At 37.1% G+C, this 17,352-nt stretch overlaps 1 protein-coding gene across 1 annotated transcript; it reads left to right on the forward strand.

Annotated features, from left to right (window-relative positions):
- Positions 1 to 6,773: 6,773 nt before the first annotated feature.
- On the forward strand, positions 6,774 to 16,118 carry LOC112040724 (LRR repeats and ubiquitin-like domain-containing protein At2g30105). Its single transcript, XM_065783034.1, has 11 exons — positions 6,774 to 7,088; positions 7,161 to 7,255; positions 7,368 to 7,520; positions 9,581 to 9,691; positions 9,781 to 9,881; positions 11,143 to 11,237; positions 11,312 to 11,354; positions 14,151 to 14,199; positions 14,396 to 14,461; positions 15,594 to 15,713; positions 15,797 to 16,118. Exons 1-11 carry the CDS (start codon positions 6,896 to 6,898, stop codon positions 15,905 to 15,907), a joined length of 1,137 nt encoding a protein of 378 aa, XP_065639106.1. The 5' UTR covers positions 6,774 to 6,895; the 3' UTR covers positions 15,908 to 16,118.
- The last annotated feature ends 1,234 nt before the right edge of the window (positions 16,119 to 17,352 follow it).

The raw sequence follows: 17,352 nt of genomic DNA on the forward strand, positions 1-17,352 counted from the left end.
TTCCTAAGGCCTTCTCGACTCTCAGTCCCGTCAGTACTCCTTCGTATTCAGCTTCTTTGTTAGTGGCCTGGAATGTTAGCTAGACTTCGTATCTGAGCATCTTTTCCTCTAGGGTGATGATAATAACCCCTACTCCACCCCTCTTTCGGACTGAAGAACCGTCAGTCTGAATCGTCCACCATTCCAGCTCGTCTATAGCTCCCTCTTCATTTGAGGCTGTAAATTTGGCGAAAAAATCTGTCAATGTCTGTGCCTTGATAGCTATCCTAGGGTGATATTCAATGTCGAATTAGCTGAGTTCAATAGCCAATTGGATCATCCTTCCTACAGCCTCAGGCTTGTTCATCGACTTCATTATAGGTTGGTCCGTCATTACTAGGATAGGGTTCGCCTGGAAGTAAGGGCTTAACTTACGTGAAGCTACAATCAAAGCAAATGCAATCTTCTCTACACGTAGGTACTTGGCTTCTACCCTCTAGAAAGCCTAGCTAACATAGTAAACTGGGAGCTGTCTTCTATCCTTTTCACGAATCAAGACAGCGCTCACAACTATAGCTAACACTACTAAGTACAGATACAAGTTTTCTCCTTCCTTGGACTAGCTCAAGAGTGATGGATTGCTCAGGTAGCGCTTGAGTTCCTAGAAGGCATTCTCACACTCGTCAATCCAAGTGAAGGCCTATTTCAGCGTCTTAAAGAAGGTCAGGCATTTATCCGTTGCCTTTGAGATGAATCTGTTGAGCGCTGCTATCCTGCCTGTGAGCTTCTAAACTTCCTTCACGATCTTGGGCAATACCATCTCCAGTATGGCTCGTACCTTCTCTAGGTTTGCTTCTATTCCTCTCTAGGACACCATGAACCCTAAAAACTTTCCTGACGTCACCCCAAAAGCACACTTGCTAGGGTTTAACTTCATCTGATATTGTCTAAAAGTTATGAACGTCTCTTGGAGGTCGTCCAGGTGAGCAAACTCTTTTTTACTCTTGATGAGCATGTCGTCTACAGACACTTCCATGTTTCTCCTAATCTATTTACCGAGCATTTTGTTTACTAGCCTCTAGTAAGTTGCTCTGGCATTCTTCAGCCTAAAAGGCATCACCTTGTAGTAGTAGAACCCTTGGCTCGTGATGAAGGCAGTTTTCTTTTGGTCTTCTTTAGCAATTTTTTTTCTAGTTGTACCTTAAGAATGTGTCCATAAAGGTCAAAAGCTTGTGTCCCGCTATGGAATCCACCAGTTGATCTATCCTTGGCAAGGGAAAGCTGTCCTTTGGGTAGGCATTGTTTAGGCCTGTGAAGTCCACGCAAATCCTCCATTTCTCATTTGCCTTGTTTACAAGGACGACATTGGCTAGCCAATCCGGGTAGTAGACCTCACGGATGAAACCCACTACTAGTAGTTTATTGGCATAAATGCACTTTTAGTCCCTATATTTTGAAGTTTTTCCATTTTAGTCCCTACATTTTATTTTTTCCACTTTTAGTCCCTAAAACCAATTTACGCCATTCACTTTAGTCCTTGAAGCTAACTTCCATCACTAATCTAATGGGAACACTGACGGATGAATAAAATAATATTTTATAATATTAGATTATAATTTAAAATATTTATTTTTTAATTTTAACAAAAGAAAAAATATGAGTAAAAAATTAAAAAAAAGAAAAAGAAAAAGAAAAAAGAACACACAAACATAAGAACAAGAACAACTTGTTCCCCACCCTCTGGACCGCACTGTCCCATGAGTAGACAGACCTGGGCGCACACATGAGAGTAGAGAGGATGGTGTCAATGGCAAAGACGATGGCTTTGTCCTCGTTGGCGAGGCGGCAAATGACAGGGTCACTACACCTTCAAGACGGCGCTCATTCTTGGGAGTGATGCGGTCTAAAGATCGATCGTAGAACTCAAGAGCGTCACAGAGGAGGAGATCCTCAGGTTCAGGGACGGAGAAGGAGAGCTTGGAAAACTTGAGAACTGGTGGTGGTGCCGATGACATGGAGCTAGTGATGGGTGGCAACAGTGAAAGGAGAGCCAGTGATGGGTGGGTTTGTTCTCTTCTTTCTCTGTCTCGGCCCATCTCTCTCAGATCGGCGTGGAGGGTGTGGGTTTATGGGGATCGGAGTGGTGGAGGGTGTTTGTTTGTGGAGATCAGCGTCTGTGGTGGACATCAGCATTTGTGGTCGAGGTTAAGGTGTGGGTCACGGTGGTTGCTGGGCTGTGGAATCGATGAATCGGTGGTTGGGTTATGGAAATCGGTGATTAGGTTGTGGGAATCGGTGAGTGGGTTGTGTGGGTTTGGGTTTGTGGGTATGGATTTGGCAGTGGTGGCAGTGGTGGTGTTGTTGGATTTTAGGTGGTGTTGGTGGTGGTGGTGGCTGCTGTGCTGTGGGTTTGATGTCGTTACTGGGTTTGATGAGAAAGAGCTTCATTTAATTTAAATAAAAAATGACCAATTAGCGAATATGGAAAATGTCGTTGCTGGGTTTGCTCTTTGATTCTGGGTTTCATGTTGTTGCTGGGTTTGATGTTGTTGCTGGAGATTGATTATAGGGAATAACACAAAGAACATGAACATGTTCTTCATGTTCTTCCCAAAAAAAAAGAGAAACAAAATTAATTAAAAATATTTTCTTTTCTTTTCTTTTTAAATTTTATTATTATTTTATTCATCCGTCAGTGTTCCCGTTAGATTAGTGACGGAAGTTAGCTTCAAGGACTAAAGTGAAGGGCATAAATTGGTTTTAGGGACTAAAAGTGGAAAAAATAAAATGTAGGGACTAAAATGGAAAAACTTCAAAATATAGGAACTAAAAGTGCATTTACGCCTAGTTTATTTACTTTATCTATAATTGCCTAGTTTTATTCCGGAGCGAACACCCATCATCTCTGCTAGACAAGTTTTTTCTCAGGGTTAACATTTAACCTGTGTTGGATAATCTCTATTGATATACCTGACATGTCTTCGTGGTTCCAAGCGAAGATGTCCAGGTTCTCCTTAAGGAACTGGACTAGCTTCATCTTTATGTTTGCACTCATGGTCGTCCCTACCCGGTAGTCTTTATTGGTGCCCCGACTACCAGCTCCATAGTTTCGAGGGCTTCCACCTTCTCCTCTTCTTTTTCCTTGATCATCCATGTATGGTTTTCCTTCACTCCCAACACTGCTTGGTAGTACTCCCTAGCTAGGACTTGATCTTCTTTTACTTCTCCTACACTCTTTTCCGTTGGAAATTTTACCTTCAGACAATAGGTAGACGTGGCTACTTTCCAACGGTTGAGCCTGGGCCTCCTAATGATCACATTTTATGAAGAGGGACAATCTACCACCAAGAGATCTAACTAACGAGTTAGCTATCGCGGATGAGAGCCTACTATGACTGTTAATGTCACTATGCCTTTGGGATATACCATGTCCCCATTGAAGCTGACAATGGGGGACTCAAAAGGGCGTAACCTTCCTGGATCTAGTTTCAACTGTTGAAAAGCAGAGAGGTAGATGATGTTCATAGAGCTGCCATTATCCACGAGGATTATCCTAGTATTGAATCCTTCTATCGTGAGTATTATGACTAAGGGGTCGTCATGAGGCTGCTTCACTCCTCTGGCATCTTCTTCCGAGAAAAACATGTCCCTGTTCATTCGTCTTTGCTTCAAGGGGGTATTCTGTGGATGTTGTTCACCTGCCTCTGATATGATTTCTTGAGGGATCTGAACAACCCATCATGGACGGCCCGCCTGTGATCGTTTTTATCTCCCCAATCACACTTGGAGGACGTTAGGACGTGTGGTCCTCGTCCCTTGGTGAGGCTATGCACTTGTCCTTGTTATCATCCCTGGACCTACCAGGTTCTCCTTTCTTCACAAACCTCTGCAATTTTCCTTTTCATATGAGCTCCTCTATCTGTTCCTTCAGGTCCCTACAATCCTCTGTGTAGTGGTTGTGATCCTTGTAGAAATGGCAATACTTCTTATTGTTATGCACATTAGCCATTTGAGGTAGTGCTCATCTTTAATCTGCAGCAAAATTTTGTTAACAGGCATAACTAAAGGAGTGAATTTTACTATTTGAGGAGCTTTTTTATCTTTCCTTTTACCTCATCGATAGTCTGACGATTTGAACGTTCCCTTTTTCGCCCTCTCCGGTCGTCTTCCTTCCTTCCCTTTTCACTGGTCTTCTCTACATCTTTTATCGCGTCTTCAGCGTTCATGTACTTCTATGCCTTCTGGCGTATCTCTGTCATCATCTTTGGAGGATTCTTCGCGAGTGAGACTACGAACTCCTTAGATTTCAATCCAGCTTTAAAGGTCGTTAGCTGCACGTTGCCATTAGTTTCGTCTACCTCTAAGGTTTCTTGAGTGAAACGCTTCATGTGCGACCTCAGGGTCTCATTCTCTCCTTGTCTGATGATGAGTAAGTGGTCTGCTGGCCTCCGACAAAGTGGCGCAAAAAGGAATTTCCCAACTACCCGAAGCTATCGATGGACGATGTTGGTAATTTTGTGAACCACTCCTTTGCGGCTCCCTTGAAAGTGGTAGGGAAAGAGTGGCACAGTATTTCGTCAAGGGGCTGTTGAAGGCCTAGTGTCATCTTGAAAGTGTTGAGACAGGTGAAATTTTGACAGCATTGGGCATTCCAGGACCACCGTCGTAAAAGGTGAATCCATCATCCTAACCATTCTATCTAGGCTTCGATCTGATTTCCCTTTAATGGCGTTCCTTAGCTCGTCCATCTCCTTTCTCATTTCCTAAAGAAGATCCGAGCTTGGTCCACCTGAAGTGGCTGGTCTTCGACGGTCACTTCTTCTATGGCTATCTCCCTCGTCTTCCTAATTAGTCTTAGACAAGTTCTCCTCTTGTTGAAACTGCAGCCTCATCTCCTGGTTCTACCTGGTAAGTTCTTCCATGCTAGCTATAAGTGTTTGGATTTGCAGGGCTAATGCTGCAGAATCTTGGTTGGACTCCATCTGAATTTGGGAATTAACTAGAACTACGCTTTCAAGCCTAAGTGCAAAAATGTCGTTTCCACAAACGGCGCCAAGCTAATGATACGAAAATCGTCAGCAATATAAGTTCATTCAGACAGAGTCGAGTCCTCGTCACTGAGCCTGTAAAGGTGGTGTAAATCTCTCCTTAGATGGTCATCGGTGTAGTGTCTACCACGGAATCTCCGATGATAAAGTCAGTAAATGGAAGCATTTTAGGAAGTAGGAGAGCTCAGAATATCAAAATTACGTGTACTAGTGTATTTCAGTCGTGTGTATGTATCTGGTCTGGTCCTGATGGACTTATATATATAGCTTCACAGTTTCTAGCCGTTGGGGCTTTAATTGTGGCTTTAGTGTCCTTTTTGTAACGCTTCAAGGCTGATTAATGTGGGTGTTGATGAGCATCCAACGGTATGGCAGCTAATTGGTAACTGATTTGAGGCATTAAAACTTCTTATCAATGATTCGCTTCTCTTCGTCCATGTCGTGGCTGAGTGGACGAATGTTCTTAATGAGGTCGTCTGGGTAGGGTAGTTCGTTGGTCCCCATCATTAGGTGCCACTATCATCGTAGGAGATGTTTGGATTTAGCGGGGAGAGTGGAGCGAATTTCAGAGAATTCACCCCCACATCTCATAATAGTTGACCGTGATGTAACTGTCTCTATTCTTAGAAAATACCTTAGAATTTACTAAGCCTTCATCTGTTGTCTATGAGCTCTTGTATTTAGACGACCTCGTTTCTTCTTGGTACTTCTTCTTTCTTCTCTCTCTGGACGATGATCTTTATCTCTTGGATGACTTTTATGGATGATAATTTTATTTTTAATTACCCATCAGAAATGTTTTTCACATCTAAAAGAGTTTAAAACACTTTTAGATTTTTTTTTTGTTTTTTTTTTAATATGCTTTTAGACTTAAGAAAACAAAAACTTCCAAAATTACAAAAATATCCAAAATCTCGAAAATAACAAAAATACCTTTAAAACCTCTGGAATATCTTTAAAACATTCAAAATACCCTACATTTCTAAAATTACAAAATATACATCAAAATCCCTAAGATGACCAAAATACTCAACAAATTTCTAAAATGATTAAAGAAAAACCCCTAAAAGCTTCGAAATGATCAAAATACCATAAAATCCTCCAAGATGTCCTAAATATCTCAAACTTGCAAAATGACCAAAATAACTTATAAATATCTAAAATAACCTAAATACCTTTGAAATTTTTAATATGTATGAAATATTCCTAAGACCAGCAAAATGACAAAAACACTCTCTATACCATTGAATGACAAAAATAGCTCCTCAAACCTTTAGATCATGTTATGCCTCAAAACTTCGAGAGTTGCCTCAAAATTTTAAAAGTTGCACACAAAAAACTTTTAAGTGTCCCCTTGGAGATTCATTATATGCATGTGAACATGCAAATTTATTTGATTTTTTTTTGGTTATTGATTTAGGTTTTTTTGTTGCACTCCTGTTTTGATTATACTTATTAGTGGAATTTTCAGTATAAATTGTATTAATGTTTTAGAATGGGTTTAGTTGTTTTATATTAATTTTTTAATTTTTTTTAGAAAAATTAATATTTTAATTTAAGGTGATGAATTAATTTTTTTTATTTAATATCTATGTAAAAATTCAGGGGGTAAAGTGATTTTTAAAGGTCCAAGACTCCAAAGTCCAAAAAAAAAAAAAAAAAAATTATTTTATTAATATAACCAAACACCAAAAAAAGAAACAGTGTTGCTTAAAAAAATATTTTAAAGAAAAGAATTTTCAAGGAACAAAAGATAAAAAAGTGAAATACCAGTGCAGCCCCTAGGCTCTCGGACACGATACTCCCTGAGACACAGACAGAGGCAGAGAGTCGATCTTCACTCACCTCCGACCGAACAAGGCACAGCAATGGAGGAGGGCGGTGCAGCCGATCCGAATGGAAAAGGCAAAGGCGAGAGCAACGACATAACGATCTCAATCAAATTCAGCGGCAGATCAATTCCGCTCACTCTCTCACCTGACTCCACCATCACTCACCTCAAATCCCTTCTCCAACCCCTTACCAATGTCCTCACTCGTGGCCAAAAGCTCATCTTCAAAGGTTCCATCTCTCTCTCTCTCTCTGAATTCTCGCTTTCTCTCTCTTGAATGAAACTTGTATCTTTGTGGATAGGGAAGGTTTTGGTCGATACGATGACGTTGAGAGCATCGGAGATCACCAGTGGTGCCAAGGTCATGCTCATGGCCTCTCAGGGTTTGCACCAAGGGGTACATACATCATACATTTCCACTTCATTTACGTGTGCAGAGATAAAAATGGAAATTCAAAATTTCAGTAAGCTGTTTAATTAAATTTAGGGTTTGTTTTTGAATGAATTAGGATGGGCCAATACTAAAACAAGCTCAGAGTGTACCAAGGAGAGTTGACAATGCTAATAATAAATTGGAGAAGCCGCAAGTTCCTGTGGACAAGAACAGATTAGAACGATGGAAGGCAACTGGAGTTGTAGCATTGTCTCAATGCAACTTGAAGGTATCAATCAATAGCGGTTCTTCTTTATTATGGACTTGGTTTGCTCTTAGTAATTTCCACATTGCTGAATATCTCTTGGAATTTAATTAATATGTCTAAATTTGTTATAAATAGAACTAAATTTAGTTGGGTATATATGAAAAAATCAGGCATCAGTGTTGTTGGATGTCATTGTTGATTGAATATGTATTCTGTAGGAAAAATTTGCAGCCATGATGGCCTTATCTGTAACAACTAACAAATGTGTCTCAACCATATCACTAGTATTGAGATCATTTTTTATGCTAATGGAAGTAGTAAGTCTGGCGGATTTTTTTATTCTAAGTATAAAAATAAAGAGGTTTTTGGCTCTTGTAGGGAACGTATTTTTGATGAGTAAGATAAAAAACAATTCCATTAAAATCCAGAATATGGGGTGCTACCCATGTACACAGGATGTATACAAAGTAGAGCGCAAGAAAGTTAACGTAGAAAATTCAAATTATCAAGAAAAGCTAAAAAAAATATGAAGAAGCAGTAGATCTGGCAGCATATCCCCACATATATAAGGATCACAGAAAAATAAACTTAAATTGACTTACTGATGATTCCCGTCTTTCAAATGTTCTAGCATTCTGCTCTCTCTCTCTCTCTCTCTCTCTCTCTCTCTCTCTCCATATACATCACATTAAACACAACAGAATAATCTTTCAAGTCTATGAACTTGCTTTTTTACCAAAGGAACCTATCCAACAGCCAAAACTTCTAGAACAGTCTTCAGCTACCCAATGCACCCCAAACAAACACAAGATAAGCGACTGTAGGTCTCTTGCAACTTCACAATAAAGAATTAAGTGACCCATTGACTCCCCATCAGATTTGCACATAGAACACCAATCCATAATTATAATAACTCTTTTCCTCATGTGATCAGTTGTTAGGGCCACTAATTGTCTTGGCCTGGATAAACCTTTGCTGAATATAATTCATCTAAGAAAAGAGCTACAGATTCTAACTTCAAATCATGTGTTGTTTGTTAAAAGAAGGAATCTAATGCACACTGCCATTGGATGCATTCAAATACTCCGCCATTGTGGCATCTTTATTTCTAGCTATCATGATAATCTCTAGGTATCTTTTCTTGAAAGCATCACCCTCACACCAATAAACATGCCAAAAACGAACCCTTATGCCAGCCCCCACATCTAATATAACATATCTTGCAAAAGTAGTCTATCCATGATGAATACGCTTCCAAAGGCTCACGCCATGTGGTACCTTCCCAACATCTAAACACCATCCTCCCCAGGCACTACCATATTTCTTATTTATTGATTTCATTAAAGAGATTCTGTTTCCACCATGCATTGTCATAACCATTTGCCAAGAAAGGCTTGATTGAAGGTCAGTAAACTCCAAGCCCCCAAGTGTCCTTGTTGGATTGGGGTGAAAATGGAGTGCCAATTGACTAAATGGAAATTGAACCATCCCCATACTTCCTCATAAAAAAATCTCTTTACAGTTTCTCTGTTATATTTGCTAATCCAGCTACTAGAGGAAATGATGACATGAGGCGAGTAGGAAGGCTAGAAAGCATACTCTTGATCAGGGTGAGCTGCCCTCCCTTGGATAAGTCAAACTTTTTTCCAGCCCACCAGACTTTTTTCCATTACAGAATGCCATCCCAAACAGTTTGTGCCTTACGAGCGCCAAATGGTAGTGCCAAATATTTCAACTGCAAATGTGACACTTTACAACCAAGTATATCTGCCAGCCCATCAACTTGTAGGATCTGACCCACCAGCACTAGCTTTGACCTGCCCAAGTTTATCTTCAAGCCTGTGACAGCATCAAAAGCATAAGAGAATACGCTGCAAGAACCTAAGCTGGTAGGCAAAATATTGGTTTAGATTTTCTTTCATTTTTAACATAAAACTCTCTAATATCAAATTATAGTTTGTCAATGACAAAAAGAAAAAAAAATTATGACATTTATACTTTTATTGAATCCATAAAAGTTGGTTTAAATGCTTCCATGTGTTAACTTTTTCCTATTATTCTTGTATTTTAAAATTTTAAAGGCCATCCCTGATGAAGTGTGGGCTTGTGGACCTTCCGCAAGAGTCCTTGATTTGAGCAATAACTCTGTTCGAGATGTACCTGCTCAAGTTGGCTGTTTGAGTTCCATTCAAGTAAGCAAACTCCTTTCTTTCTTCTAAATTTGATTTATAACCACTTTGAATATAATAAACTTTACTACTTTATTCTCAAAATTTTGTAGAAATTGTTCCTCAATGCAAATTCTATAATGGACGAATCCATCAGCTGGGAAGCACTAACATCTCTGAAGTATCTAACAGTTCTATCTCTGAACCAAAACCAGTGAGTACTCTCTGTATTATATGACCTATTATTCACTCTAAAGTATAAACCATGAAAGTCTTTTGTGTTTCTATGTACATTCTAGGTAATGCCAAAGATATCTATGTATGATAGAATTATAAGTCAGTATATTGCTTGAAGTGTGTCTGGAAAGTAGGAGTAGGAAAGGACTCCCACATCTTGCACTAATACATGCAATTGTTAAGAGAGAGACAGGGAAAACACATTACTATTTGCTTATGTTCTTCCTTACAAAATCATGAAGGGGCTGTAAGGCTTGATGGTTAGGAGGTACTAAAGTGCAAGAGCTTTTAAATATCTTGAATCAATAATTTATTAAGATTGATAGATCAAAAAGGTTGTTAGTCATAGGATAAGTGTAAGGTTTTTGAAGTGAAAAAGTGCATCAAGATATATGTGTGATTTAAGAATACCTATGAAGTTGAAGGGAAAATTTTATAAGATTGCTATAAGACCAGCTATGCTCTATGGTATTGAATGTCAGGCTATTAAGGAGATGAGTGTAGTTGAAATGAGAATGTTAAGATGTATAATTAGAAATATAAGGAATAATAGGATTTGAAATGAGGAAATTCGCTTAAAGATAGGGGTGCTATTATTGATGAAAAGATAAGGGAAATTGCTTGAGATGGTTTGTTCATGTTTGGAGGAGAGCAATTAATTCACTAGTGAGAAAGAGTGGGTTGATTTAAGTTGAGAGAACAAAAAAAAGTTAGATAAAGACCAAAAATAACATTAATAGAATTAGTAAAAAAAAAAAAAAGACATATTAATCAAGAAAGTAACATAGAGTATGAATTTATATAGATAGAATGGCGGAGAATAATACATGTGACCGACTATAACTAATTTGTTGAGGATATATATTTGAACCCAAAATTTTGAAACTTAAGCTTGGTTGTTGTTTTTGTTGTTGTCTTAGATAGGTTATTTTTATTGTCTTTCAAGAAGTTTACGGTTGTCAAGCCTTATTCGGGCCAAGTGAAGCACCTTGCATAAGCAATGGTTTGATCTCAGTAAAAGTAGGTATTTGGTTATCTGATGTTGCTTGTAATGGTCATATTATTTTCCTAAAAAGTTGTATGAAGAGTTTATACCCTACTCCCTTGTTTTCTTTGTGATATCTGTATAGCCAATCCCAATTGGTTGGAATTAAGGTTTTTGAGTTGAGTTTGTGATATTTGGATCTCTTTACATCATGCTGCATGTTTAATTATTATGACTTGTATGGCTAATGCAGTTTGACAAGTTTACCATCTTCACTGGGTGTGCTGACTTCACTGAGGCAACTTCATGTTGCAAACAACAGTTTGACTAGCCTCCCAATTGAAATAGGTCTAGTGTGCTGACTTCACTGAGGCAACTTCATGTTGCAAACAACAGTTTGACTAGCCTCCCAATTGAAATAGGTCTATTGACTCAGCTTGAGGTCTTGAAGGTCAATAATAACAGGTAATGTGCATGCAGTAATTAATTATATTGGGCAAAGATAAGTTTTTCTTAATGGGCATTGGAAGATGTCAAAACTGATTCATTGCCATATTTTTATTGTTCTTTTAAAAAAAAAAAATTAATTAATTCCCTTGCATGATTTAACCTGTATGCACAATGCACTGCTACCTTTCTTAATATTCATTTTTAAATATTGTGTCATTGATTTAATAGATTCATGTAATTTGGTTGATTGAGCATTTTGTGTCATTGATTTAATAGATTCATGTAATTTGGTTGATTGAGCATTTGCATTTCATTATGGTTTTAGTTACTATCCCTGCAAATTGCAAACCAAAAGATTATATATTTTGTCAATGCGATATATTTGATTTTTGTTTTTTTTTTTTTAAGTAATGCAATTCTTATTGTCATAAATAAATAAATAAATAAATTAGTCACCCAAGTAAATGTGTTTTCATTGAGTGTCCAGAACCACCTCCATCAAGCACATCTAAGAGATTTAAATCAAAGCACATCTATACAGAAAAGACCGGGAAAAAAAGGAAGAGATTGCACCAATAAAAAGAAAACCAGTGTAGATGAATAAAAAAGGGTCAAATGCAATAGAACCTCTTGAACTTTGGGTTAAATCAAATTGACCTCTTGTTCTTCTAATTTGGGCCTTCCTCAATTTTTTTTTTTTTTTTTTTTTAAGAAAAACTTTGAGAAAAGCCCAAACTAATCCTTTTATTAGCCTTCAGTTGCTTGAATTGGCAAAAAATGCAATCATGTGCAACGTACATGATGCATTTTAATTCAAAAAACATTTTTTTTAATAAGTGTTATAGGAAAAAATCAGAAAGCATGATGTTCACAGGAAGTATACTAGATGTACATCATAGCTAAGCTCTAAAATTACAATGATCAATAAACTCTAAGAAGTTTGAGAAGGAGAAACTTCTTCCTGCCAACACCCCTTCAAACAAAGTTCTTCGGAAGTGAAATTTTAGATCTAGAATTGTCCTCTCATCTTAAAGTAATAATATTTAATAAATTATTTGTTTTATATTTAACTCCCAAAATTCATAATAATTGATCGAAATGTGAATGCAAATTATGGAATAATGGGCAATTCTGAAAAGGTTGGTAGTTCAATATACTAATTATATACTATAACAAAATTGTTCGACATAAAATTCATAATGAAAAGCATAGTCCAGGTCCAGGAGATCAATCTGCTATCATGCTTGAAGAGATTCTTTGCTCGCCTGATGACCAAAAACTAATTTCAGGTGTAAGAGGTCCCAGTCTCCATTCCAACGAAATGAACCAATACCAAGCTTCAGATTCCAAATCTCATAGATTCACCAATTGGCAATTGGTCAAATAGAAAATTTCCAAGTTAAAAACTTAATATTGAGAAACTTTAGAAGGTATAGAACAAAAAAAAAAAAACTAATAATTTACCTCATCTATGGGAGGCAGAGATCTCTGGAAGTAATAAAGAAATGGCTTCCTGTTGGTGGTCAGATGGACCAGAATATATGGCCAGACTCTGTTCTTGGGTCTTTATCCCCTGAATTGTTTTGTTATTTTTTTCCCTCTCAAAAGATTATATTAGATTTGGTTGTTTACTTTGCATTGATTTTACTATTCTCAAATAATAGAGCAGCAGAGTTTCAGACTTTCAGTTATACCCAGATTGGATATTTGTTTTTGGAGAATTTTTTTGATGAATTGAGCTATTTCTGCCACTTAGGTTCATTAAACCGTAACTGTTTACAATAAGTTGATACATCCCAAACCAAGCACATTGATATGTGAATTCAAATTTACAAAATTGAAGACTGCATTAATATTGTACACTACTTTGTTTTCTTTTTTCTGTTTTAAATTGGTGCTGGCTGTGCACTGTCTAATTTTTACAGGTCAAGGTATATTTGTAAATGAACAGTGGTAGGTGAAAGTGGTTTGTAAACCACTCATTGGTATACATTACCGAAAACATTCAAAACAATTTGGTGGAAAAAAATGACGAAGCATTTATAGAGTAATTAGAATGAGTGTAAAGAAGAGTTTTATTTAAACTTTTTTCTTAGAGCAAAAAATTGTGGCAGCACTTGGACTTTTTCCCCCCCATCAGTGAGATACCACTCTGGAAGAGTTGTATATATATATATATATATATTAAAGAGTCTTTTAGTAGTAGGATAATTATTTCTACAAAGTTGGCTATGACACTCGGCAAATTTATACCATATTAGTTATGCCACTTGTCATTATGTGACAATTTAGAGTTTCAAAATTTGACATTCCCTCAGCTTCTGCTTTAATATATTATTAGAAAATTAGTAATTCTTTAGTTCCTTATTTGCATTTTGGGGTGGAAGCACCAAAATTGTTAATGTCCATATAATTTTCTTTGCCCAATGCCTTTTATGTCTTAAATGCAAAAATTTATGGATATTTCAAAGATCAAAAAATAAATAAACAAATAGTCTGGAGTGTGGTCTTTTCCCATTTTTCTTGTTCTTCATTTTCTATTTTCCTTGACCGTTGTTCTTTTGTTTCTTGATTTGTGCCCCCATAGTACATCCCCAATGTACTCGGTTTGGCAATTTTTCTATTATTAATAATATTCATTCGTTATTTATCAAAAAAAAATAAACAAATAGTCTGACATTCTGGAATGTATAAAGTTTCTTGACTTTTACACAACGATGATGTTTTGAGGAAATAATTTTTAGAAGAGTATTTCGTGCTCATAACCAATAATTTGTGTTTTAATGATGTTTCATTGTCTCTCTGAATCAGGATAAGCATCATTCCTGCACGTATAGGGGACTGTAATTCTCTTATTGAGGTATGATTCTGGTGTCTTTGTCTTTATTCAATCCTCCTCTCCCCTCCCTTTTTTCCCCTTTCATCCTTTGGGTCTGAGGTGTAAAGTAGATGATCCAACTATTGCAATCCAGACAAAAGCAATGGCTCTTTTATATACTAAATATTTATAGTATATATCTTTCTTATATTGTTTTCTTGGTTTTTACATGGTGCAGGTTGATCTTTCATCAAATCTTCTGTCAGAGTTGCCAGAGACTTTTGGCAATTTGCATGATTTGAAGGTCTGTACTTGTGCTATTGATTCTCTTCTTTCACCCTCTATTCTTTCTACGTCAACACTTTTTCCTTTTCACTGTGAGCTGGATTTATATGGAAAATTTAGCCCATAAGCCAAAATTTTCATGCAAAAAATAAGAAACCTCAGTTTTAGGAGGGTTGTGCGACAACCTGTGGACTGTCAGAGATGTCAGTCCTGGACATTTAGAAATAAATATAAGTTAATTACTAATTTGTTCCTCCAACTTAAACTATTAATTGTGTCAGTTTGGTACTTCAACTTTCAAATCAAGTCAATGTCATCCTTGGATCTCCTCTCAATTTAAATTTTAACAAAATTGACTTGTTTCTGAAACTTTTACACCTATAATGACCTTTAAAAGTGAGTTCCATTTGCCGCATCAAGTAAATTCATTAAAATTAAAACAGATAGAAGATCCAAGGATTGGATGGTTGTCTTGGCCGCAATAGTCTTCACTAGTTGGAGATCAAACTAGTAATTGAGCCTAGCAACAAAGCAATAGATAGTTTGGGAGGATTGTCTTCACTACAATTGTCTTTGTAAGACAAGGAGTTGTTTTTCACTTTATTGAAATTCAATGTATTCCTGTGACTAAAAAAATCAGGTATCCACTATCTTTGTCAACACTGAATGTTGTACTTAACTATACCTGTCAACCTACAACAAAACCATTTTTTGTTTTTGTAATTGGTAAGTTACCCAAGCACGCAATCTTGAACCCACAACCAACCTCACCTTCCACCTAGAACATATAAGGGGAGGAGGTGCCAGTTGAGCTAGAACTTGTTGGCAATCCTACAACAAAACTTTTTAACTCCTATTAAGTCAAATTGTTACTCAAAGAGATGGAATTCAAAATGCATAAACATCAGGATAGTGCGGATACTATCAGGAAAGGAAGTTGGTGGCAACTTCTTGAGGCACTATCTTTAAAAAAAAAACACACACACACACACACATACAAACAAACATGAGGATAGTGCAGATATTATCTAGAAGAAAAGATGGTGGCAACTTCTTGAGCACCGTCTTAAAAAAAATGATATGTTTTCAGGTGCACGTGGTACAAAGTTGGTGTATTTATGATTTTATGCTAATATCCCAATCCTGTGCAGGCTTTGCATCTCAGTAACAATGGGCTAAAATCACTTCCTTCTACACTATTCAAGATGTGCCTTCAGCTCTCAACACTGGACCTCCACAACACAGAAATTACAATGGATCTCCTCCGGCAGGTGCATATGCTTGATCCATTTGTCTAGTAGTCCATTTTATGCCATTTTTATCAGAATGCCTGATAACAACATGCTTCTTACAGTTTGAAGGATGGGAAAGTTTCGATGAACGTCGTCTCTCAAAGCATCAGAAGCAGCTGGATTTCCGTGTTGTGAACTCCGCTAAATTTGATGAAGGTGCTGACAAAAACTGAAGGTCCATTTTTAGATTGTAGCTGGCAGTTTTGCAAGTTATTGGTGTGGACTGGCCTTTGAATCTGGAATTAATTAGTCATTTATTTTACTTGATTATACCGTAAGGTGGCAGACTAGATTTTTACGGATGATATTAAAAAATGTCATTTTATATGAATCAGAGAAATCAAGTTCAATGAATACAAGGGGAAAGGTCTCTCTTAACCATTATTTAGCAAGAGATTACTTGTTTAGCTTGTTCAGTTAAGAAAATATTTAGCATCTACTTGAGCTTTTCAGCGAAGAGCTGGACTGCAAAAGTGACTCTAGGCTAAACACAGGGCAAAAACAATCAAATAGCACTATTTGGCGAAATATTTAGTAATTTACCATTGTTCGCAAAATGTTTGGTAATCTATCACTGCTTTGTAACTCGAGTTTATGAAACTCGAGTTCTACATGTAACACGAGTTTGGAGTCAGCGAATTTTGTTAATGAAATCCACGATGGCACTCGATGACATGGAATTTTGTAATTTAAAATGCCACGTGGAACTCGAGTTTATGAAATTCAAGTTCCATGTGATGGTGAACTCAAGTTCCATTAGCTTTCATTGTCACTCTCACTCTCACTCTCACTCTCCCTCTCCTTGATAAACCCTTCCTTCTCTCACTAGAAAACATAGTTGAGTTTGAATCTGAAGCTGAAATTCATATGAAGCTAAAATCACCCATTCACCCATTAAGAATCCAAATCAAACTTGAACTCAGTATCAATTCAAGGCCGATCTCGACTTTGACAATATTGAGTAAGAACTTGGCGACTTGCATCTTCAATTTTGAATCAAAAGGTACAAAACCCCTCTCTTTGTTTTGGATAATATTTGTTTGTCTTTAAGAGTTTGTGAGTGCACCAAATGGTAACCCATTTGATTGTGGTTTTGGGATTTTGGGAGAGGAAATAAATAGAGTTAGGGTTTTGGGATTTTGGGCATTTGACTGCAGGGCGTGGTGGGCAAAGTGTTTTTTGTGGAGAGAGTTGAGGTCATGGCCACCGTGGAGGGCATTGATCTGGTCATGGCCACACACGCAAGCAAGATCACACCTTAGAAGAGGAGGTCCCTCAGGCATTAGATGGTATGTTGTCCGATAGTGATTATGACATGTTCTGCAATGACATCGTTCTACCGCCATCCATGGAACACGATTATGCGAGTACATCCCATAGTTCTGCCCACTATCACACTTGTCAATCCCCATCTTTGGTCTATGTTTGCATAATTATTTGTTACCCAATTTGACATAGCTAGTGTCACTTAACACAACAACATGAACTAAATTCAACATAACCATATACATCTAAACTGCTACAACATAACATTGAGATATACAAGTCCAAATTAAAATTAGAATTATTTAAATGAAATATGTTGTTTATTCAATAATATGAAGAATTAGTTTTCAAC

Source organism: Quercus suber, unplaced genomic scaffold, assembly GCF_002906115.3.
Source record: "Quercus suber isolate HL8 unplaced genomic scaffold, Cork oak 2.0 scaffold_326, whole genome shotgun sequence".
NCBI classification, from domain to species: Eukaryota; Viridiplantae; Streptophyta; class Magnoliopsida; order Fagales; family Fagaceae; genus Quercus; species Quercus suber.

Bases quoted from the DNA above. Each gene is read 5' to 3' on its own strand.
- LOC112040724 (XM_065783034.1), top strand. From the start codon at position 6,896: ATGGAGGAGGGCGGTGCAGCCGATCCGAATGGAAAAGGCAAAGGCGAG. The intron at 9,692-9,780 runs GTAAGCAAACTC...AAAATTTTGTAG, and splicing joins GCTGTTTGAGTTCCATTCAA to AAATTGTTCCTCAATGCAAA. The intron at 14,200-14,395 runs GTATGATTCTGG...TACATGGTGCAG, and splicing joins ACTGTAATTCTCTTATTGAG to GTTGATCTTTCATCAAATCT.